The sequence below is a fragment of the Ursus americanus genome, chromosome 27, assembly GCF_024610735.1.
Source record: "Ursus americanus isolate L20-20 chromosome 27, mUrsAme1.1.p, whole genome shotgun sequence".
Taxonomy (NCBI): domain Eukaryota; kingdom Metazoa; phylum Chordata; class Mammalia; order Carnivora; family Ursidae; genus Ursus; species Ursus americanus.
Genome location: NC_142153.1, coordinates 6021893 through 6044398, shown reverse-complemented (window position 1 = coordinate 6044398; position 22506 = coordinate 6021893). Strand labels below are relative to the sequence as shown.

Here is a 22506-nt window from a genome sequence, read left to right as displayed (position 1 = left end):
GGAAACACGCTCTTCTATGGCTTCCAAGACACCATGTTTGCCTGGTTTCCCCCCACCCTCTCTGGCTACCACTTCTCAGCGTCCTTTGTCAGTTTCTCCTAATTCTCTGACTCCTGAACCTGGGAGCACCCCAAGGCTCAGTTCTCAGGCCTCATCTCTACCTACACCCACTTCCAAAGTGAGCTCGTTCGGTCCACGGTTTGGTCCACACCCCATCTGTGTGTTCCTCGTGCCCAGATGTGCACCCAGCATCTCTTCCTTGACCTACACAGGTGTAGACCCAACTGCCTCCTACACATCTCTGCTTTGGGGGGTCCAACAGGCACCTCAGGGACAGCACGGTCAAGTCCACACTCATGACTTTCCCCCAACCTGTCCTGCCCGGTCTTCCTCACACTTCAGGACAATGTCTTCATCCTCCCGGGGGACAGATCAAGGATACCCGTAAGCTCTGACTTCTCTCGTTCTCTCACACTCCATGTCTTCTTTGTTCAGGAAACCTTCCGGTTCAGCTTTCAAGTATATGTCCTGAGCACAGGCACCTCTGGCTGCCAGCACAGCGACCATTTTGGTTCCCAGCTGCAGCAGCAGCAACCCTTGCCTCCTGCTCCTGTCCCTTCCCTCGAGCCCTGGCCATGTGAGGCTGCCCTCAAGGCAGGTGCCACATCACCTCACTCCTCTGCTCAAAAGCCTCCAGTGGCTCCCCATTCCACCCAGTAAATGCCGAAGTCTTTCATCTTTCTAGAACCTCAAGTCCTGACATGTCTGGCCCCATCACCTCCCTCAGTCACTCTGCTGTGATCAGTGACCGTCTCACTGTTCCTCGACTGTGCCTACTGCAAGGCCTTTGTGCTGGCTGGGCCTTCCACTGGATATCTGCCCTCCGAGACTCACATGGCTCACCCCTTAATTCCTTTTGCTCTTAACTCCAATGTCGCGGTCTCAGGCTTCCCCGGCTACCCTATGCCTCATTTTGGCCATCTCCTCTCCACACACATACATACGACCTACCCACTTCACTCCTTTATTTTCCTTTTTAGCGCCATCACCTAACTTTTCCCTTTTTATGGTGGGGGAGAGGGACAGATGGAGAGGGAGAGAGAGGATCTTAAGCAGGCTCCATGCCCAGCACGGAGCCCAACATGGGGCTCATTCTCACAACCCTAAGATCCTGACCTGAGCCAAGATCAAGAGTAGGATGCTTAACCAACTGAGCCACCCAGGAGCCCCTAACTTTTCCCTTTTAATGATTTTCCACTTCATTGGCTTTATCTCATTTATTGTTGTTGTGTCCCCAGTAGAACATAAACTTCTTGCAGATGAAGACTTTTGTCTGTTCTGCTCAATGCCACCTTCCCAGCACCAAGGCACAGTTTACAGGTGCCTGGCACACAGTAGGCCCTCCATACATACTGTTGGGGGAATGAACGAAATCCACCTGCCCCCACTGGAAGGCTGACCGAGGTCAGAGAACCGAGCTGTACCACACCGAGGCCTAGCGCCACACCTTCCGGTTCCCCCGTGGGCGGCCCAGTGCCCGTGGAGCAGCGGCCAGGCCAGCACGCAGTGTGCACGGCGCGCACCCAGCCAATGCGGCTCAGTGACTGATTGTCGCGGGTTGTTGGGGGATGGCCTCGGCCACAGGGACGCCACCATCTCACTCTGAATCCCCATAGGACCCATCTGTCCAATTCTCCCCCTCATCAAAGGATTCATTTGGGAAACAAAATGAAAGGACGTAAATCCTCGCTGTCTCATCTTGTAAATGGCTTTCTTTTCCCTCCACCTACAGTCTTCAGGCCACACTGGGTAGACCCTGGGGAAGGGCCCAGTCAGCCTGAGCGGCCCGAGGAGCCAGGTGGGTGGGAGGAGGAAATGCGCACAGGTTTCCCGCAGCCCAGCCAGACCTGAGCCGCGGGGCTGTGGTGGGGGTGCACAGCCTTCAGGGAGCACACGGACCATCTCCTTGCTCTAGGGAAACTTGAGGAAGCAACTCGGGGGAAAGGGCCACCCACTGTGGCTCAGTTCCTGTGCCAGTCCAGGAAGGCCAAAGTGGTCCTCCGCACTCCGCCCAGGCATAGTGGGCTCATGGCCACAGACGTGAGTCGGGCCTGAGGCCTGAGACCCTCGGTGTTGGCCGAAAGCCCCCCTGCCTGACTGCCCGCACCGCTGCCTGCTGTAGGCCCAGGAGCAGCCCAGCAGAATGCCCAGTCTCTCCACAGCTGAGAGCCCTGGCCTGCCCCTAACAAGCCCCCCAGCCTCACACTCTCAACGGGGCAAAGCTGAAGGGCACCATTATCAGCTCTGTCACACGCAGGCTGTGTGACTGCCTGAGTCACTCCCCTGGGCCCTGGTGCTTCTAGGTTTCTAAATATGGTCTTCCCCATGAGCACCCAATGGCAACAGGGCCCAGAGCACCTGCTCTCAGCTGCACTCAAGAGAGAGGTTGCTGGACCGAGCCTTATAATCTCTTTCTTCATGGCCTCTCCTGTACCAACCCCATCCCCCCCCCCCCCCCCCCCCCCGCCAAGCCTCTCTCCTGCAGGCCTCACCCAGGGGCATCTTGGGCAAGGACTGGCCTTTACAGATCATGGCTCCACGCACACAGGACAGAGACCTGAGCACCGACTGGGTGACTTCAGCGGCAAGCCAGCGCCAGATGGGGCTGCTTCGCTCCCCGGCAGTTAGAACGCAGCGCTGGGGTGGGCGGCAGCACCGAGCAACTTCCTCTGCGCTCACTTCTCCCCCGAAGCCCAGGAAGACGGAAGGCATCCTGCCATGGCAGCCCAGCCCTTACCTGTCCTGGCTCGTCTCCATCACCCGACTCACGCTGGGGGACTCTGTGATGTGGGCTTGTACCCTCGGCTGGCCTGAAACAAGAGACACTTCATTCTCTGAGGCCTGCCCTGCACCTGCGGAGTCCTCCTGCCTCTCATGACCTGGCAGCTTCTCTTCTGACCTCTGACCTTCTTCCTGGTCAAGCAAATCGATAAGGCCATTTATGGCATCTGAATCCACTGTGTCGTCCTCCACAAGGTCCAGAGAGCCCAGCGTGGGGCCCTGGGGTCCCTCGGAGAGCACCCCCTCCGGCTTCCACTCGTGGCCGGTGGCATCAGAGTCCTCGGCCTTGCTGCACTCCAGAGAGGAGTCCTCAGCAGTGACCAGGGAGGGTGTGAGTCCTGCGGACCACACCTGCATGTCAGACATCTCCAGCATGGCGTCATGCTCCGTGGCCGCCAAGGGGATGGCATCTATGACGGCCACCTCGTTCCAGTACTGGTCTGCACGCAGCGGAGAGGGAAGCGTGTAGTGCAGGGAGGCAGGGGACAGCAGCTCGTCCTGCAGCGAGGAGTAACCTGGATGGGCAGACAGAGGGCAACATGCTCCAGAAGCGATTTTTGTCACACACGCTTACGTGCAAATCCACACACACGCACACGCACACACACACGCAGGCACGGCCACAGATATGCATGCACATTCCGGGTAGGGAGGCTTTCCAAGCTCAGTGTCCAACGCTCAGGCCTGTGGCTGCTGCCCAGGGCTCGGGAGCAGGAGAAACAAGGCTCTGGGATGGGTAGGGGACAGCCAGGAAGTGGAGGCGGAGGAAAGGGTCCTTTGCAGAAGGGCAAAGAGATTGGAATTCTTTCTTATCCAGTTCAGAGCGCTAGATCAGGAAGCCTGGATCTGAAGGATTTGTGCTCCGATCTGTCTCCAACCAGATGAAAGCCCACTTCTTGATGTCTGGGCAGAACGAAATGTTGCTCTTTCTTTGTTCAAAATGTCCCTTTAGCACAGTCCTTGGGGTAACCAGGCCGGGAGGTACCTTCAAGGGAGGGAACAGCCCCCAGATCTGGAGGCAGTAACCAAGCTGCCTTGGAGGGGCCTGATGGGATCCACTGAACACCCACCCTCCACGCCGTCGTCAAACAGGAAAGTGACTCCAGATGGAGTCACTTTTCCTCAAGTTGCAGACTGCTTCTGGAAGCTCTGAGTGATCTAAAGTGGCACGAGTGAGAGTTCTAAGGGTTCAGAATAGGGGGCCGGGTCAGAGGGCAGCAAGAGGCAGCAGGCCCATGGACTGCTGCTTCAGTGCTCTGCCCGGGAGCTCCTGGCCCACAGGCTCTGCACTGTTCATGCCGGTCCTCGGTCAGCAGCGAGCTGCTGGGACTGCGGCCAGCTAGCCCAGGCCCCCTCATGCCTGGCCCGGTGGTCACCGTAGCCTGTTCATACGTCTATTCCTTGCTACTGGCTCAGGTACGCGCGCCTGCTAGTCTTCTGCTTGGCTCTGGCATGGGCTCCCTCATGTTCAGAAGTGACTCGGAGCCTGAGCGTGGGTCACATGTAAGTATTTGAGGAATCTGAGTGCGAGCCGAATGGGCAGTGTTCTGTCAGTTGGCTCCTCCGCTCTCCTCTAGCCAGGAGTGGGGGTACGTGGATAGGGCAAAGAGGGCCTCTGATTCCCCTTCAGAGCTTGTGCCAATCTGTGGGTGGGAGAAAGGCCCAGAAGTGTGACAAGCTTCTCCATTCAGCTCAGCTCAGCTCAGCTCAGCTGGGGAACGGGCCTAAAGACCCAGTGGCACCAACACAGGACCCCTGGGTATGGGTGAGGCCACCCCTACAGTCTCTAGGGACCTTCCTGTGCCCGGAGAGGCCCCTAACCTAGCATCCAGGCTCTTCGTCCTGCCATTCACCCCTCGCCACCCTGCATCCAGCTCTTCCCTGGGCTTGGCCTTCGTCCCACACAAATGGACCCTCGTCATCCTCAGGCTGGAACGCAGCTCCCGCTCTCCCATTTCTTCTCTGCTGGAGACGATACTATCTGCGGCTATCCTCGTTCACACACTTGCTCGACCAAAAGCTACTGAGGGCCACTTACATGTCAGGAGCTGCGCTAAAGGGTTGAGGAGTACAAGTACACAAAAGCACACGAACAAGACAGGTGCTCTTCACCCTCTGTTTTCTTGACGTTTTCCCAGCAGCTTCGGCTTACCCCATTTCCCCCCATCTTTGAAACTGTCCTGTGTTCCCTCGCTAAGCTGGTTCATACATTCTGAGGGCCGGGATGGTGTCTCCCTCTCCCCCTCTCACTTTCCTAGAACAGGATTGGGGCTCCATAGGCCTGGTGACTACTGCAGAACTCTCCAGATGTGTGAGGAGGACACAGGAGCCAGGACAGATGACCTCAGCGACATTTAGTAAAAGGTGCCAGGAAGCATGCTGTATGATTGACATACATCCTCTCTTCATCATCCCAGGAGAGTTTTCTTCCTGACTGATCTCTATATGTCTCTGTGGTTCCAGGGCCCAAGATGAGAAGGAGGAAGAGACCATCAGGTGCTGGGTGGCTGGGAGGGTGGCACTGCGCTCGCAGACTAACAGCTCTGGCCCAAAGGAGGAGGAACAAAGAGGAGGTGGGAGAGTAGGAGAAATGGGTGGGCCAAATCTTCCCGTGTTAAATCCAAGTCACTATATGTGGAACCATGACCTAAGGAATTGGGAAACCAGGGCCAATGGCCTGCAAACCCTCCATGGAAATCTCTGCGGAATATATGCGAGGAGAACATTGAGAGTCAAGTGGTTATTTTTAGAGTCAAGTGATTATTTTTCTTCTTTTTTTTTCAAAGATTTCATTCATTTACTTGAGAGAAAGAGCAGAGTGAGAGAGCGTACAAGCAAAGGGAGGGGCAGAGGGAGAGGGAGAAAGGGGCTCTTTGCTGAGCAGGGAGCCTGATGCAGAACTTGATCCCAGGACCCTGGGATCATGATCTGAGCCAAAGGTAGACGCTTAACTGACTGAGCCATCCAGGCGCCCCTCTTCTTATTCTTGAAAGCATTATTATATTATTTCCATTACTAATTAAGCATCTGTTTTGTAAAAAACAAACAAACCCATACCTAATATGTTATTTTTCGTTGTCACAACAACCCTACAAGGAAAGCAATATTACTCCTACTCTATAGATTAGCAAACTAGAGGTTCAGCAGCTGGCTCGGGGCACCGTTAGTAAGAGTGGTCTTGTCACTAGATTTTGCCAGTAGTATCTTATAAAATTGCTTTATTGAGGTGTAGTTGACATACAGTAAGTGCACATATTTAAAGTAGATAACTGGATAAGTTCCAAGAAACCTTCACCACAACGAAAAGAGGGATAGTCATAGCGCTTGAAAGATGTCCTCACGTTTCTTTGCGATCCTTCCTTCTGCATCCCCTGTTCCCAGGTAACCACTGACCTGCTTCTGTCACTGTACGTTAGGTTGCATTTCCCAGAACTTTCTACAGATGGACTTACACAGTGTACTCTTTTCTGGCTGGTTTCTTTCACTGGGCCTAGTGCTTTGGGTGTCATCCATGCTGCTGAGAGCATCGATGAGTTATCCATTGGTACCACTGAGCTGTGTTCCGTTAGGTGGGTACGTGACAGGTGGTTCATCCATTTACCTGTTAACACACATGTGAGTTGCTTCCAGTTTGGGGCTGTTACAAATAAAGCTGATTGTCCGTGTGAACATATGCTTTTTCTTTTGGGTACACACCTAGGAATCGAGTGGCTGGATCACAGTATGGGTGTATTTTAACTTCTCAAGAAGCAAAGTCTTTTCCAAATTGGTAGTCCCATTTTACATTCACACCAGCGGTGGATGAGACGGCCAGCTCCTCCATATCCTCGTTGACACCTGGTATGATCGGCCTTTTCCATTTTAGCCATTCTTACAGGGGGGTTGTGGGATCTCCTTGTAGTTTTAATTTGTGTTTTCCTAATGACTAACAATATTGGGCATCTTTTTACGTGCTTATTTGCCATCTGTATCTCTTCTGGGCTACCTGTCCGTTCAAATTTTCTGCTCTCCTAAAAATTGGGCTGTTTGTTTTCTTCCTACTGAGTTTTGAGAATTCTTTATATATTCTGGACACAAGTCCTATATCAGATGATTATTTCCAATATTTTCTCCCTATCTGTGGCTTAGTTTTTCATTTTCTTAACAGTGTATTTTGAATAGCAAAAGTTTTTGAATTTGATGAAGCCCAATTTATCACTTTTTTACAGATCGCACTTTTAGTGTCATAGCTAAGAAATCTTTGCCTTACCCAAGATTTCTAAGGTTTTCTTTTATGTTTCCTTCTAGAAGTTTTACAGTTTTATGTTTAGTTCTAGAAGTTTTTATGTTAGGTTTTACATTTAAGCTACCATCCACTTTGAGTTAATTTTTATATATGCTGATGCAAGGTATGAATCCAAGTTCATTTTTGCTTATGAATATCCAATTGTTCCAGCTCCACTTGTAAAAATTCTCCTTTCTCCACTGAATTGCTTTTGCACTTTTGTTGAAAATCAGTTGTTCATATGTATGTGGTTCTATTTCTGGGCTCCATTCTGTTCCACTAATTTCCCCAACTTTTATTGTTGTTGCTATTGTTGTTGTTTTTTTTTAAACCAGGAATGGATATCGGATTTGTTAAATACTTTTTCTGCATCTACTCTGATAATCACATGGTTTTTCTTTTTTAGTTTGTTAATCTGATGAATTACATTGACATATTTGTTATTTCTATTCTTTTAAATTTATTAAGGTGTGTTTTATGGCCCAGAATGTGGTCTATCTTGGTGGATGTTCCACGTGAACTTGAGAAGACTGCATATTCTGCTGCTGTTGGATGGAGTAGGCTATAGACGTCAGTCACATCCAGTTGGTGACGGTGGTGTTGAGTTCAACTGTGTCCTCACCCATTTCCTGCCTGCTCGGTCTGTCCATTTCTGACACAGGGGTACTGGAGTTTCCAACTCTGACAGTGGATTCATCCATTTCTCCTTGCAGTTCTCTCAGTTTTTGCTTCCCACAGTTTGATGCTCTGTTGCTAGGCACATACGCGTTAAGGATTATTATGCCTTCTTGGAGAATGGACCTCTTTATCATTATGTAATGCCCCTCTTTATCCCTGATAACTTTCTTTGCTTTGAAGTCTACTCTGTCTGAAATTAATATAGCTTCTCATGCATTCTGTTGATTAGTGTTAGCATGATATAGTTTTGTCCATCCATTTACTTTTAATCTACAAGTGTCTTTATATTTAAAATGGGTTTCATGTGACAGGACGTGTTTTTTGATGCAATCTGAGTCTTTTAATTGGTACATTTAGACCATTGACACTCAAAGTGATTCTTGATATAGCTGGATTGATATCTATCATATTTGTTACCGTTTTCTATTTGTTGCCCTTGTTCTTTGTGCCTATTTTAATCTTCTACTCTTTTTCTGTCTTTCGTGGTTTTAATTGAGCATTTTATATGATTCCACCTTTTATTAGTTATGGATTCCATCCATATTAGTTATGCTTCTTTAAAAAAAATTTTTTTTAGTGGTTGCCCTGGTGTTTGCAATATACACTTAGACAGTCCACTTTCAAATAACACTACAGCACAGGTACTGCGAGTACCTTATAATAACAAAATAATCTTAATTCCTCCCTCCCATCCCTTCCACCACTGCTGTGTATCACTCATCATTCATTTCACTTATACATAAGCATATATATGTGTGTGTGCGTGTGTACATGCACGAGACACATAAGCACACATAACAGAACACATTATTGCTAGCATCATTTTGAACAAACTGTAGATCAACTAAGGGTAAGAAAATTGAAGATTTTATTTTCACTTAATCTTTGATGTTCCTCCTTACTTCATGTACATCCAGGTTCCTCACCCATACTGGCTTCCTTCTCTCGAAAGAACTTCTTTTAATACTTTTTGCAAGGCAGGTCTGCTGGCAACAAATTCCCTCAATTTTTGGTTGTCTGAGAAGTCTTTATTTCTCTTTCACTTTTGACGAATAAAATTTTGGAGGATATGGAATTCCAGGTTGGTGTTTTTTCCTTCCAACACTTTAAATATTTCACTTCACTTCCTCCTTGTCTGCAGGGCTTCTAAGAGAAGTCAGACGTAATATTATCTTTGTTCCTCTGTAGGTAAGGTGTTTTCTGTTTTTTTTTCAGGATTTTTTTTTTTATCTTTGATTTTCTGTGATTTGAAAACGATATGCCTTGGCGTACTTTTTGGCATTTATCCTACTGTGTTCTCTGAGATTTCTGGATCTGGGGGGTGGTGTCTCACATTAATTTGGGTAAATTCTCAGTCATTATTTTTTTCAAATATTTCTTCTGTTCCTTTCCTTCTTCTCCATCTGGTATTGCCATTATGTGTACTTTATGCCTTCTATAGTCCCTCCACACTCCTTGGATATTCTATTCTGTTTCTTTCCATCTTTGTTTTCTTCACTTTTTTGGTTTTGAAGATTCCTGTTGACATATCCTCAAGCTCAGAGATTCTTTCCTCAGCCGTGTCCAGTGTACTAGTAAGCCCATCAAAGGCATTCTTCGTTTATGGTGTCATCTCTAGTATTTCTTTCTGGCTGTTTCTCAGGGTTTCCATGTCTCTGCTTACATTGCCCATCTGTTCTTGCACGATGCCTACTTTACCCACTAGAACCCTCAGCATACTGATCACAGTTGTTTTAAATTCCCAGTATGATCATTCCAACATCCCTTGCCATGTCTGGTTCTGATGCTTGCTCTGTCTCTTCAAACTGCGTTGTTTGCCTTTTGGGATGTCTTATAAATTTTTCCTGATATCCAGATGTGAGGTCCTGGATAAAAGGAACTGCTGTGAATAGGCCTTTGTTAATTCAGTGGTGAGGTGTGGGGGGAGGAAAAACATTCTCCAGTCCTATGATTAGGTTTCAGTCTTTTAGCGAGCCTCTATGCCTTTGGACTATGAGTTTCACAAGTATTAAAATTTTTTTCCCTCTACCTTAGGTGGGAAAAGATGGCTAGCATGGGCTGGAGTTGGGTATTTCTTTTCTGTCATGTGGCTAACTTTTAAAATTTGAGAATGTTTCTGTTTTCCTATGAGGACATTTCCCCCTCTAAGTACTGTCTTACCAGTGTAGTATAAGCTCTGACCTTTGAGTTTTCTTTTCTTTTTTCTTTTTTTACCTTTTGTAATGCAAGTGACCGACCTAAGCCTTTCCCCCCCAAGATTTCTATTTATTTGAGAGAGAGAGAGAATGAAAGAAAGAGAGAGCATGAGAGGGGGGAGGGTCAGAGGGAGAAGGAGACTCCCTGCTGAGCAGGGAGCCCAATGTGGGACCCAATCCTGGGACTCCAGGATCACGACCTGAGCCAAAGGCAGTTGCTTAACCAACTGAGCCACCCTGACCTAAGCTTTGATTGCCCAGATATCCACTTCAAAGATAGCTATCTCAAATGAACACATTGCCAGGCACATGACTAGGTAAAGGGCCAGGCCACCTGCCCTGACTGAGGCTCCTTTGTTACAGAGATCTTGGTTGATTTCAATAACTGATCATTTGGGCCACTTGATTTTTCTTTTCCCATGCTTTAAATTCCCACTTTTATGTTTTAAATTTACCAATAAAGAGTGAACCCATGAAGGGCGCCTGGGTGGCTTAGTTGGTAAACTGTCTGCCTTGGGCGCAGGTCATGATCTCAGGGTCCTGGAACTGAGCCCCATATCAGGCTCTCTGCTTGGTGGGGAGTCTGCTTCTCCCTCTCCCTCTGCCTGTCCCTCCTGCTTGTTCTCTTTCTCTCTCTCAAATACATAAACTCTTTAAAAAAAAGTGAGCCTATGAAACCTTAAGCCCCTGCTCTCAACCCCTCAAAAAGCAGAACCCCAGCCCCAAGCTTGCTCTCTTTCCTCACAACCTTGCTATGTGGCCCTAAATATGCCATATAAATTTGAAGTTCTATAAGTAATAAAATTCCCCCCCCAAGGCCTCCTGGTGGTTATTGCTAATGGGCATCTTGCAATCATAATAAGAACCACAAGGGCTGGTCCAGCCACAATATTAGTTATTGATAGGCTGAGTCCAACACACAACAACTGGCATCCTATCAATTTTGATGTCTTGTGTTCTTACTTACATTCAACTCAGACTACATTCTAATTTACCTTTTACTCTCTTGTTTGACCCACAGGTTATTTAAGAGTGTATTATTTAGCTCCAAATATTTGAAATTTTCCAGATATCCTGTTTTTGTTTTCTAATTTAGTTTCACTGTAGTCAGAGACCATGCTTTGTATATCTCAAATTCTTCTATATCTGAGGCTTGCTTTATGGTCTAGAATATGGTCCATGTTGGTATAAGTTCCAGATGCAACTGAGAAGACTGTGCATGCTGCTGTTATGGGATGGAATGTTTATAAATGTCAATTAGGTCAAGCTGGAGGATAGTGTTGTTCAAATCTTCTATATGCTTACTGATTTTTCTACTTGTTCGATCAGTTATCAAGACAGGGGTATTGAAATCTCCCACTATAACTGTGGTTTTATCTATTTCTCATTGCAGTTTTCTCAATTCTTGCTTCCTGTATTCTAAAGCTCTATTACTAGGTGCATACACATTTAGGACTGTTATGCCCTCTTGATGAGCTACTTATGCAATTATTTTCCTCATCACTGGTGATATTCTTTGTTCTGAAACCTACTTGTTTGATATTAATATAGCCATGCCAGTTGTCTTTTGATTAGTTTTAGCAGAGTTTGTCTTTTCTCATCCTTTTATTTTTAAGGAACTTATATTTTGATATTTGAGGGTATAGTCAAGATTTACCTATATATTCAGTATGACTATCTCTGCCTTTTAACTGGAGTATTTAGACCATTTACGTTTAATGAGATTGTTTATATGGTTAGGTTTAAATCTATCACTTGCTAATTTCTACTTTTCTATTTATCCCATCTGTTCTTCTCTTTTTCTTCTTTACGTGTCTTCTTTTGGATTAATTAAAATTTCTTATGATTCCATGTGATCTATTTTGATGGGTTATTAGGTATAATTCTTTGTTTTATTTTTTCAGTAGCTGCTTTAAGGCTCATAATATACATCCTTAATCTATCACAGCCTACTTTAAAAAAAAAAAAAGACTTATTTTTTTAGAGAAAGACAGAGAGTGTGGGAGGGGGAGAGGAGAAGCAGACTCCCCGCTGAGTGTAAAGCCTGAGGCAGGGTGATCCCACAACCCTGAGACCATGACCTGAGCAGAAACCAAGAGTCAGATGCCTAACTGAATGAACCACCCAAGTGCCCCTATCACAGTCTACTTTGAAATGAAATTATAACACTTGGTTTTATAGTATAATAAGCACCTTCTAAAAGTACACCTCTGTTTTTCCCTCTCGACTTTTTTGACTTTTCTACTATTGTTGTCATACATTTTATTTTTACATATGTTATAAACCCAACATTACACTGTTATTATGTTTGTTTACACCGTCGATTATCTTTTAAAGAAATTTAAATAGTGAGGAAATAATGTAACTAACTAGAAAATTATGTATTTATTCTTGCAGTTAACATTTTGGGCACTGTTAGTTCCTTCTTGTAGATCCATATTTCTGTCTGGTGTCATTTTACTTTGGCCTGAAAGACTTTTATTTATTTATTTTTTAACATTGCTTGAAGCATGGGTCTCCTGGTGATGAATTCTTTCAGTTTTTGTATGTTGTGAAGTCTTTATTTGCCTTCATTTTGGAAAGCAATTATTGCTAGGTATAGAATTCTATGTTACTTTAGAGGTGTTCTTTAAAGATGTGGTCTACTTTAAAGATGTTGCTCCACTGTCTTCTGACTTGCATTGTTTCCAACAAGAAGTTTGATGTCATCCTTATCTTCGTTCTTTTGTACATAACATGTTCCTTTTTCTTTGGCTACTTTTAAGACTTTCTCTATCACTGGTTTTGACCAGTTTGTTTAAAATACGCCTTGCCATAGTTCTTGCACATGTGGTACACTGAACTTCTTGGATCTGTGTATTTATAGCTTTCATCAAATTTGGACATTTTTCAGCCCTTATTTCTTCAAATGCTTTTTCACCCATTCTCTGTTGGGAACTCTATTTTTACAAATATAAGGTCATCTGAAATTGCCCTATAGCTCTCCGGTGCTTTTTAAAAATGTTATTTTCTTTTGAGTTTTGAAAAGTTTCTATTACTATGTTGCCAAATTCACTAATCTTTTCTTCTGTACTGTCTAATCTCATTCAGTGTATTTTTCATCCTACACATTATAGTTTCCTCTCTAGAAGATTGGCTTGAGTCTTTTAAAATGTTTTCTATGTCTCTACTTAACTTTTTTAACACCTGAAATACAGGTATAATAACCGTTTTACCATGCTTGTCTGCTAATTCTAACATCTGTTTCAGTTAAGAGTCAGTTTTAATTGATTGATTTTTCTCTGTTATGGGTCACATTTTCCTATCTCTTTTTATGTCTGATAATCTTTAACTGGATGTCAGATGTTGTGAATTTTATCTTGGTGGATGCTAGATATTTCTGTATTCCTATGAATACTCTTGAGATTTGTTCTGTTATGCAGTTAAGTAAGTAACTTGGAAGCAATCTGATCCTTTTGAGGTTTGCTTTCAAGGCTGATTAGACAGGACTAGACCATTGATCACCTAGAGTGAGTTTTTTTTTCTATTTCCAGATAAGACCCTTTTTTGTTCCCTATGCAATGTCTCTGAATGATCAGTCTGACTGTTAGGAATCACTGATTAATACTCAACCAAAACTTGTGGGGGACCCTCTGAAGATCTCCAGAATTCTCTAAGCACCTATGTCTCCCCTGGTACTCTATATCTCGGCAACTCTAGTTGCCCCATTCTCTCTCAACAACTTCTCTTCAACCTAGGGAAACTTCTTGGATTTCTCTTCCCTATGTCATGACCTAGAAACTGTCAATTACAGAGTTTTCCTCAATTGTTTCCCATGTCCCATGGATCACTGTCTTTTGTTGACTAATGTCCAAAGTCATGAAAACTGATGTTTCATATATTTGGCCCATTTTGAGGTGTGGGGGGCTATTTTAAGCAGGAGGGTATATTCAGTCCTTATTTATTTACCTCATCTTAAACAGCCCCTCGGTTATAGCCAAGTGAATATTCTGTCGCTTTTGGGAATCTCAGTAAGACCTGATAAAGACGGGAAGAGGGTAGCTCTCCTGGTCACAGAATACCTGAGGCTCATTTGGTTATCCTTGGGGACCTTTCTTCCTTAAAACTTTCATGGTGTTTACTTTAGTGGAATTTCACCCAAATGAAATGTGTCCATGAAGAGAACTCATGCACACCCTCTCCTAGGACCTCCTGCGTTTTCTGGAGCCCCTCCTCTGGTAATAGTGTTTATGGTGTATGCCTCACTGCTCCCTCTCAGGCTCCAGAGGATACCCACTGATCTAGCCACACCCCATAAGCTTAGATCTGAGGCTGCAGGTGGCCATACAAAGTGCCAGTGGGAATTACTATTAAGTCAGAGCCATGCTCCTCAGGCCTGAGCACATCCTCATGAGGATTATCTCACAAAATCTAGGGTGGACCAGACCATAATAAGGTCTGCTGAGTCCCTTCGGTTGAGTTTCAGAAATGCCTGTCTTTCTAACAGTTTCATGTGGCTCTGGCACACCTGAGTCACCAGCCCATCCCTCAGTCTGGAGCTTCCCAATCTGGGGTTGCATTTTGGGGAGATCAGGTAAGAGGCAACTGCAGATACTGCTTTGGGGCACAGCACAGGCCCGCAGCCCCTCCCCAAGTCTCTCCTCTTCTCTGGTTATCCTGCTGGGTCTCTGCTAAGCAAGATGTAATGATCACCCTCAGAGTTCAATGTTAGTAGCAAGCTAGACAAGGAGTGGACAGCCACCCTGGCCTCAGACAAGAGCCACATTAACCAGTTGTATTCAGGAGCTGACAGAAGTGAAACACATTTTATTTCTGAGTGGACATTTCCACAGTCCAACTTACCAAACAAATGGACTGACAAGTGTGGATGGGAGATGTCCATTTTTTCCCTCTTATATGAGAAATCTGATTTGTTTTTAGAAACATGCTTTTCTTTCTTCTTTCTTTCTTTCTTTCTTTCTTTCTTTCTTTCTTCTTTCTTTTTTCTTTCTTTCTTTCTTTTTTTTTGGCTTTATAGGCAATATTTTTCTTCATGTTTATTACACAAGAGCCCAGGCAGTCCCCTCCTGTGGAGGGGAAGAAAACTGGCCTTTGAACTTAAGCCCCCTCCTGCTCCGACCAGGCAGGTGCCTATGGCAAGAGGAGCCAGGACAGAAGGAAAACAGACCTCGAGTTTCTGTTTCCCTGACAGCACAGAGCACCCAAGTCCTGCCCTTCATCCCATCGCTTCATAAGGAGGCTTAGACAAGCAAAGAAGCAAGGTAAAGTGCAAAGGAGGCAAAGTCCAACTGTGACATCTGTGTGGCGGGCTGGGCGGGCAGCAGGACAAGCCATCATGAGCCCCTGCCCAGGGGAGTGCCAGGGGAACCACGGGCGGCTGCTCTCTCCCCATCCTTCTGCCTCTCAGCCCTCCTGCTCCTTCTTTCCAGGCCAGAATGGTACCCAGATATGGGGTGGTCTTCCTGGGACGGGGAAGAGGGCAGGATAAACACACAGAAGCCAATTCTAGTGCCAGAAAGGCAGAGCAGACCGAGCCAGGTGTCTGCTCGTGAGTGTCTGCTTGGGCCATGGTGGGGAGCACCAATCAGGGCACATGGTGTCCATTAGGAGGCCTGCTGGATGAGGGGTGGAATGGGTGACAAGGCTGGACAGGGAAGCCAGGACGCATAGAAGCATTCAGTTTGTGATGGTCTAAGATCGACAAAGCAGGGAGGGGAAGCCTTTGAAAGCTGCAGTTAAATCACGCTACCCTTACGCGCCAGGGCCTCCAGCGGCTCTCTGTCTCGCGCCAGTGAACCCAGTGTCCTCGGGGTAGTCTGTAAGAGCTGGGCCCCTGCTGCCTCTGAGCCCTGCTCCCGCCCTGGCTTCCTCCCTCCCTCTGCTAGTATGGTGTAGCATTCACTTACATATTACGGTGTTTCTCCAAACCGAAGGTAGGCTCCCTGGAGGCAGACTTTTAGGGGATCTTTGTGCATGTCTGTCTGAGAACTGATTTCTCTCTCCTGCTAGACCAGTGCCTGGGATGTGGTGGGTGTTCAAAAGCTATTTGCCAAATGATCAGACCAACTAAAACAGAGCCTTTTCCACCAGTATTTCGAACGCTGTTTAGGCACCAGCCTCCCCAGGCCTGACTGGGCCTGCGAGTCCTGCGGCTGATGGGAGGCTCACAGATGCCTTTTTTTTTTTTAATTTTATTGTGGTAAGAACATGTAACATGGGATCCACCCCCTTAACATAGTTTTAATTGTCGTCCTGCCTTGTTTATGCTCGCGTAATTCTATGTGCCTGCTGGCCTCTAGGTACATAACTGGGACACAAAACAACAAAAGCTTGCTGATCTGACCTGACAGAAACAGCACCAAGTGATCAGATATCACAGAGAAAAGGAGAAGCGCTCTGTCACGTGGATTTCCTGAAGTTTTTAGCATCCCTCAGCGTCCCTCCCTTTCTCTCTCTGCAGAAGGGAGCTGGGCTCCTTAGCAGTCCCTGCCGCGCTCTGGCTTGGTCCCCTGAGGGGTGTGGGAGTGGACCACTGTCTCGGAGCCTTTCAATGCCAGGTATGAAGAGTGAGCAGTGCGCAGTACGCGGCCTCCCCTGGAGCCAGAGACAACTCCCTCCCCCTGCACACACGTGCACACACGCCCTCACGCGCAGCCGTGGGACACGTGGGGAGGAAGGGCTGGAAGTCTTTCACGACATGCATCTGTGGAGGTGGACGGCTCCTGGACACTGGCTGAGGTGGAGACAGTGGAGACAGGCAGTGCGAGAGAATAAGCAGGCTAGAGGCCCAGGTGAGGTCAGAGGCAGAAGAGAAAGACGACAGGACGTGATCAACAGATGAGCCCTGTGGCCAGTGGAGCTAGATGGCGTGTTTCAGGACACACAGGACGCGCGCGAAAGAAACGTGTGGGGGCTCAGCATGCATAGGTTCCACCTGGCAAAAGGAGGCTCCACGCCCAGAGCCACCTAGAACTCACCTGCTGAGGGCATGACCCCGGGCCGCAGGCACCTGTGCAGCCAGCACGGGAGTGCGTGGCCAGGGGCGCCCGAAAACTAGCAGCCTGGGGAGGACAGCGTGGTGCGGCTGCCATTGGTGGCATATTGGGCACCAGAGAAATAAAATGGTTTCTTCAAGGTCTGTAAGGACTCTTAGGAATTGACTCTAACCTGCTGACTTTAAGGAGGAGGAGATAGCCCAGCAGCTCATGGAGTCAGGAGGAAAGAAGGGACCAGAACCCTAGCTTCCTGGCTCCCACCATAGAGCAGGGCCTCTGCTATTTCTGCGCCCAGTGGCTGGAGAGAGGGCAAGTGAGGGAGAGGCCGTGGGGGACCCCAGCCCCTCTCCTTCATGCAGGTGGCTACTTTCACTGCCGCTGTAAGGAAAGAGGTGCATGGGAGGCACCCCCCACCAAGTGGGGGTCCTGGGGGCAAGGGGCAGGGGCCTCCGGGCTTCCTCCCCTTGGGAATGGTCACGCTGGGGGTCTGCGCCATGCTTGAAGCACATTAAAAAGAGGGAGAGGAAAGAGATGGGGTGAGAAAAAAGGGAGAGAGAGAGAGAAGGGGAGACTAGACTCAAAAAAAAGAAGCTCACTTAGCCTCACAGAAGGGTCGCAACAGGACTTTGAAAACACTAGCTGGCTTATCCACATCAGATCTTGGGCCCAAATCTCCATGCCCTTTGCTTCTTTATCACTGACTGTCTTACAGATGGGAACACAAGCCCCAAGAGGGTCCATTCCTGGCACAGAACTAAAGAGAGGGGTGGGGAGTCCAGCCCCTGCCCCGACCCCAGCTCTTCCCTGGACCACACCAGGAGCCTGTCTCCGCAGAGAGCATCAGGGAGCCTCTCTGTCCAGGAGTGCACACCTGTCTGTCTTGCTCGCCTCTGTACCCACCACCACCAGGGAGGGAAGGCGTGGAGGTCCACCTCCCACCAAAGGGAGAGATGGTTTCATGAAGTGTCATGTGCTGGTGCCTGGAAAGTGGCGCCAGGCTCAGCCCCAGCTCCTTCCAGGAGACACTCACCATTCATCTGGGAGGGTGACGAAGAGTAGTCCCGGTCCGCGTGCCGCCGCTCAGGTTTCAGATTGCGGCTTTGTCGGCCGGAGCCTTCCAGCATGTTCACGATCTCACTCCGGTCAATGTTCCGCAGGGCTGCGTACAGATTCTCCACTGCAGGGGGGAGAAGAGAAGGGACGCTCGCTGGGGGATTCTCATCATTGTGGGTGGGGCGGGAATGTGGGGGGGCTCCGAGAACTAGGCAGGCGGGAAGTGGGGGATGGGGGTGATTTATCTTCTCAGAATGTGGAGGCACCCTCTTTTGTCAGAATCAAAGCTACCTGCCGCTTTGGGGGATATTTTGTCATCCTTCCACAGATCTTTTCCAAACCCCTAATGGTGGCCAATTTCAAAGCGTGGGAAGACTGTTGTTTGTCATCTAAGAGGAATTCCACAGGGAATGAGAGTGAGGGAATTGGGTACTGTCCTTTTGAAAACCTTGGTCCTTGCAGTCGATTTGAGATGCAAATGCAGACACTCTGTTTCCTCTCAGTGTTCCTGAGGTTGGGAATTTAGTGGAGGAAGAGCTGAAAAGAGTGAGACAAATCTTCCCTCCAGGTTGGAGGGAAGATACTCCCGCATCAGGCAGGATTTGCTCCCCCTCCCCCGCTCTGTCCTGAGAGGACGGTGCTCATGTGTTTGAGACCCTCCACAGGAAGTCACGCACCCTGCACCTATGTGGTCATCTCAGTCCCCGTGTGACTGTTCTCTTACTCAGCTGGGGAAAGGCTGAGGCCAAGGTTCTCCTGTCTTCTCATGACAGGATTGCCTAGAGGACCGGGACCCTGAGAGGTGTGTGTGAGGGAGACAGAGAGACAGAGACAGAGTGCAAAAGGGACTGGTTCCAAAGGCAAGGATCACAACCGGAATGGGAAGGAAGAATCGCTTGGATGAAGAGGCACGGGCTTTGGAAAGAGAAGGCTTCCCTAGCTTAATGGTACTGACTGTTTGTGCTTTTGCCTTCACGGATGACCCAGAGGTTCAACAAGGCCACACTCTGTTCCAACAAGGAGTTGGGGTTTTCCACGCGGATCCTGTTGATGTCCTCCACGCTGAACTGCAGCTCCCGAGCCAACTCTGCAAGCAAAGACCGGAGGCCGGCGGTGAGCCACGCCAGAGCCAGGCTCCGGCCCCCAGGGGGCGCCGCGGAGGGGGGCATCTGGCGGGGAGTACCAGGCATTAAAGGACAGTCTCCCCGTGGATTTGGTAGTCCTTCTTACCCAGAAGTATCTAGTGAAACAGAGATTCCCGCATCTTTGTATCTCCAAAAAGTGGGGCAGGAAGAGGAGTGCTCAAAAAGTAAGTAGTGAATGAATGAACGAATGAATGTCCTTTCTTGCTTTCATCACTTCAAATATGAGATGACAACACTGAGCCTCTCAGCACGGCCAGCGCTCATCAAGGTCACAGAACAAGCCGATGCCAGAGCCGGGCGTAGGCTGAGCTGGCGGATGCCCACTCCAGGGCTGTCCGAATGACACCAGGATGCCACTCACTTTCCACCAAGAAGCAATTAGAGTGGAAATGCATTTCTGTACTTAGGTTGCTTCAGGGAAAGGCATTATTTACATTTAAAATGAAAATACGAGTTCCCATCTAAATGCAAGGCAGTAACACAGAATGTTTGCTTTTCCCTCCCATTGTTTTTATTGTTATTTCTCACAGGTGCTTTGGAAGGGAGAACAGCCTCACAGTCCAATTTCAAGGATGAGGGAGACCAGAGGGACAGTGGTAGTAAGAATCACAATGTACACGTCCCCCCCGCCCCCACAAAGCAGCAGACGTTCTTTTCTGGCTTAAGAATGAATAGTCCCTGAGCTTCTGTTGTAAATTTTTGTCACAGAGTCTTTCAGCAAGTTATTGCTAAGGTTTCTGAGTTTGTCTGAAGCCCTCTCTGCAGGGCGGCTGAGTGAAGGAAGTCCATTCATTTGAAAGCTAACAAAAAAGTGGGGATGGATTAAGTTATAGGGCCGGTGACTGAGTAAAACACGTTTTGAGCTTTCTTTTTCTTTTTCTTTTTGTACTATACAGTGGCTAACTGAACACAATAAAAAAAACGAAAACCATTTTGAGCTTTCACTGTATTTTTCCCCCCACACAGCCTCACTTCAAATGAGATCTGCCCTTTCTGTTGATGGGACTTCTGGTAGACCTTCAGCAACAGTCAGAGATTATAAGAGAAAAATTTTGACTCCTCCTTTTCTTCCTTTCTTTCCGTCAACAAAGCCATCCTTTGAGGAAGGGCAATGTGACTACAAGGAGCAGTGGCAGGCGGTCAGGAGACGTAGTTTTTGTCTCTGTGTTTTTTATCTGTTTGATGGTTTTCCAGAGTTCTCTCACTAACTAGCTACAAAACTAGAGCCACTCTATTTAGCTGGACCTCAGTCTTCCCATCTGTAAGATGAAGAGATTCAGATCTATTCTAAGGTCTCTTGTAACTTCAAAAGTTACTTCTTTCTGGGGCACCTGGGTGGCTCAGTTGACTGAGCGTCCAACTCTTGGTTTCAGCTCGGGTCATGGGATCAAGCCCTGCATTGGGCTTAGCACTTAGTGTGGAATCTGCTTCAGATTCTCTTTCCCTCCTGCTCATTCTCTCTCTTTCTCTCAAATAAATAAAATCTTAAAAAAAAAAGTTAATTCTTTCTTATAAAGAAAAACCAGGCAGAAAATGGAGGAGGGAGGGAGCTCACTTTGCACTGGCACCCAAAGGCATTGCTGGGGCAACAGACTCATCCAAGACAATCACACATCGGATGGTGAAAGGAGGTTGCTCAGGAGGGGGAAGGAGTTGTAGGGGTATGTGTAGCCTGGCAAAGTGCATTTCTGCCCCCAATTCCCCAACTCACCCGCCCAGCTGAGGCCAAGGTGTTCTGATATAATAGCCATCTTCATATCTGCTCGGTCTGTCCCACTGAGGGAACCTGGGGAGAAGCATTGGGTTGCAGTCAGTAGTCTTGGCAGGACACACCATCTGCAGGTGGGAGTAAATGACCTCAGACGGAGGCTCAGTTCAAGGGCAGACCTCAGTGTCCGCTGGCCTGATGGCTAAGCCTGTGAGGGGTAGGTGCAGACCCGGGCCCAAGCCTCCATGTGCTGTGCTCAGGCTAAGCAAAGAGCGTCAACGCAAAGCTCTCATAGGAGCGAGGGGGAGCGGTGTCACCTACAACCCTCTGGAAAGGCAGCGAGCACACATGGCAAAGAGGTTTATACCCAGTGAGGATTCGCTGAGAATGCCGTATCTCAGGGCCAGCGGCGTCAGAGTCCTTCTCCTCTCATCAGCACTGCTCACCTGCCGAGGAAAGACAAAGAAAGGGTACTTTGGGTCTGGGGCTTCCCCCTTCTTGGAGCTGCTTCAAGCCCGTGGGCTGCGGGGTGGGGCGTGACGCCCGTCCTGGCAAACTGTGAGCAGCTCTGCTTCTCTGGAGCCGTGACCCAAAGACCAGATGTGTGCGAGGAGGTCGGGGTGACGGGGAGTGACGAGATTCACAGACTTCATTAAAAATAACAAGGGGCGCCTGGGTGGCTCAGTCGGTTAAGCATCTGCCTTTGACTCAGGTCATGATCCCAGGGCCCTGAGATCGAGCCCCACATCGGGCTCCCTGCTCAGAGGGGAGCCTGCTTCTCCCTCTGCCTCTGCCTGCTGCTCCCCCTGCTTGTGCTCTCTCTCTCTCTGTGTCAGCAAATAAATACAATCTTGAAAAAAAGAAAAAAGAGTAACAATAATGGCAAGCTCGTGTGGCCCTTACCAGGTGCCAGACCCTGTCTGGCACTCACAATAGCCTCCGGGTAGGTACTAGTACCCTCCCATCTCATGGACGAGGGTACTGAGGCATAGAGGGGTTAAATAACTCTGCAGAGAAGCACCCAGATGCTTGCTCAAGGGTGCAGGAAATACTCTTTTGAAAGAAACGTTGTTGACGCTCTCCTCGGACAGTAAAGAGAAACTGAGCCACGGACATATGGACAGAGCCTTGCTTTCCCTAGTTGGGCGTGGAGGGCTGACTGTTCCCAGTAGCAGCAAAAGAACAAGAACACGGAGAGGCATGAGCCCTCCAAAGTCCCTGCAGTGGTGGTGACGCTGATGCTCTCACAGGGATGGATAAATCAACATACTTGGTCAGGACGCCTTTGCTGCGCTCAAAACTCTGGGTGTTTCCGGTGCCTGAGACCCCAGGGCGCCCTTCTCTGAGGGCCTGGCACCCTGGTGAAGATAAGCAAGTACATGAAAAAGAGGCTTGAAAAAACCCTCAAAAACAGCCAGTAACCTTGAGCAATTCAACACCCGGTTTTAAATCTCAGAGGCCTCAGACGAGGGGTGCCAAGGCGGATGCCTGTGGGGCTCCTTCTAACCTTTGAGAAAGAACATCCTAGAGGGCTCAAGGCCCACAGTGAGAACACGCATACCGCCGTCTGACACTGGCATTTGCTCCTAGCGTGTGGGAGGGGCCGGGGCGTGCTCCCCTGCCAGGC

General features: G+C 48.1%; 1 protein-coding gene across 14 annotated transcripts in view; it reads right to left on the bottom strand.

The window, feature by feature from the left end:
* The window catches only part of ANK1 (ankyrin 1), a 129641-nt gene that overhangs the window by 12569 nt on the left and 94566 nt on the right, over window positions 1-22506 (bottom strand). For 9 of the 14 annotated variants that reach the window (XM_087856367.1, XM_087856371.1, XM_045779125.2 and 6 more), the window contains 5 exons: window positions 21247-21325; window positions 20883-20957; window positions 18982-19113; window positions 18004-18150; window positions 2798-3356 (listed from right to left, as the gene is read on the bottom strand). In XM_087856367.1, coding sequence (XP_087712493.1) covers window positions 2798-3356; window positions 18004-18150; window positions 18982-19113; window positions 20883-20957; window positions 21247-21325 — 992 coding nt within the window. The remainder of the gene's footprint in view (window positions 1-2797; window positions 3357-18003; window positions 18151-18981; window positions 19114-20882; window positions 20958-21246; window positions 21326-22506) is intronic. The other 5 variants (XM_087856375.1, XM_087856373.1, XM_087856374.1 and 2 more) reach the window with 3 other exon arrangements.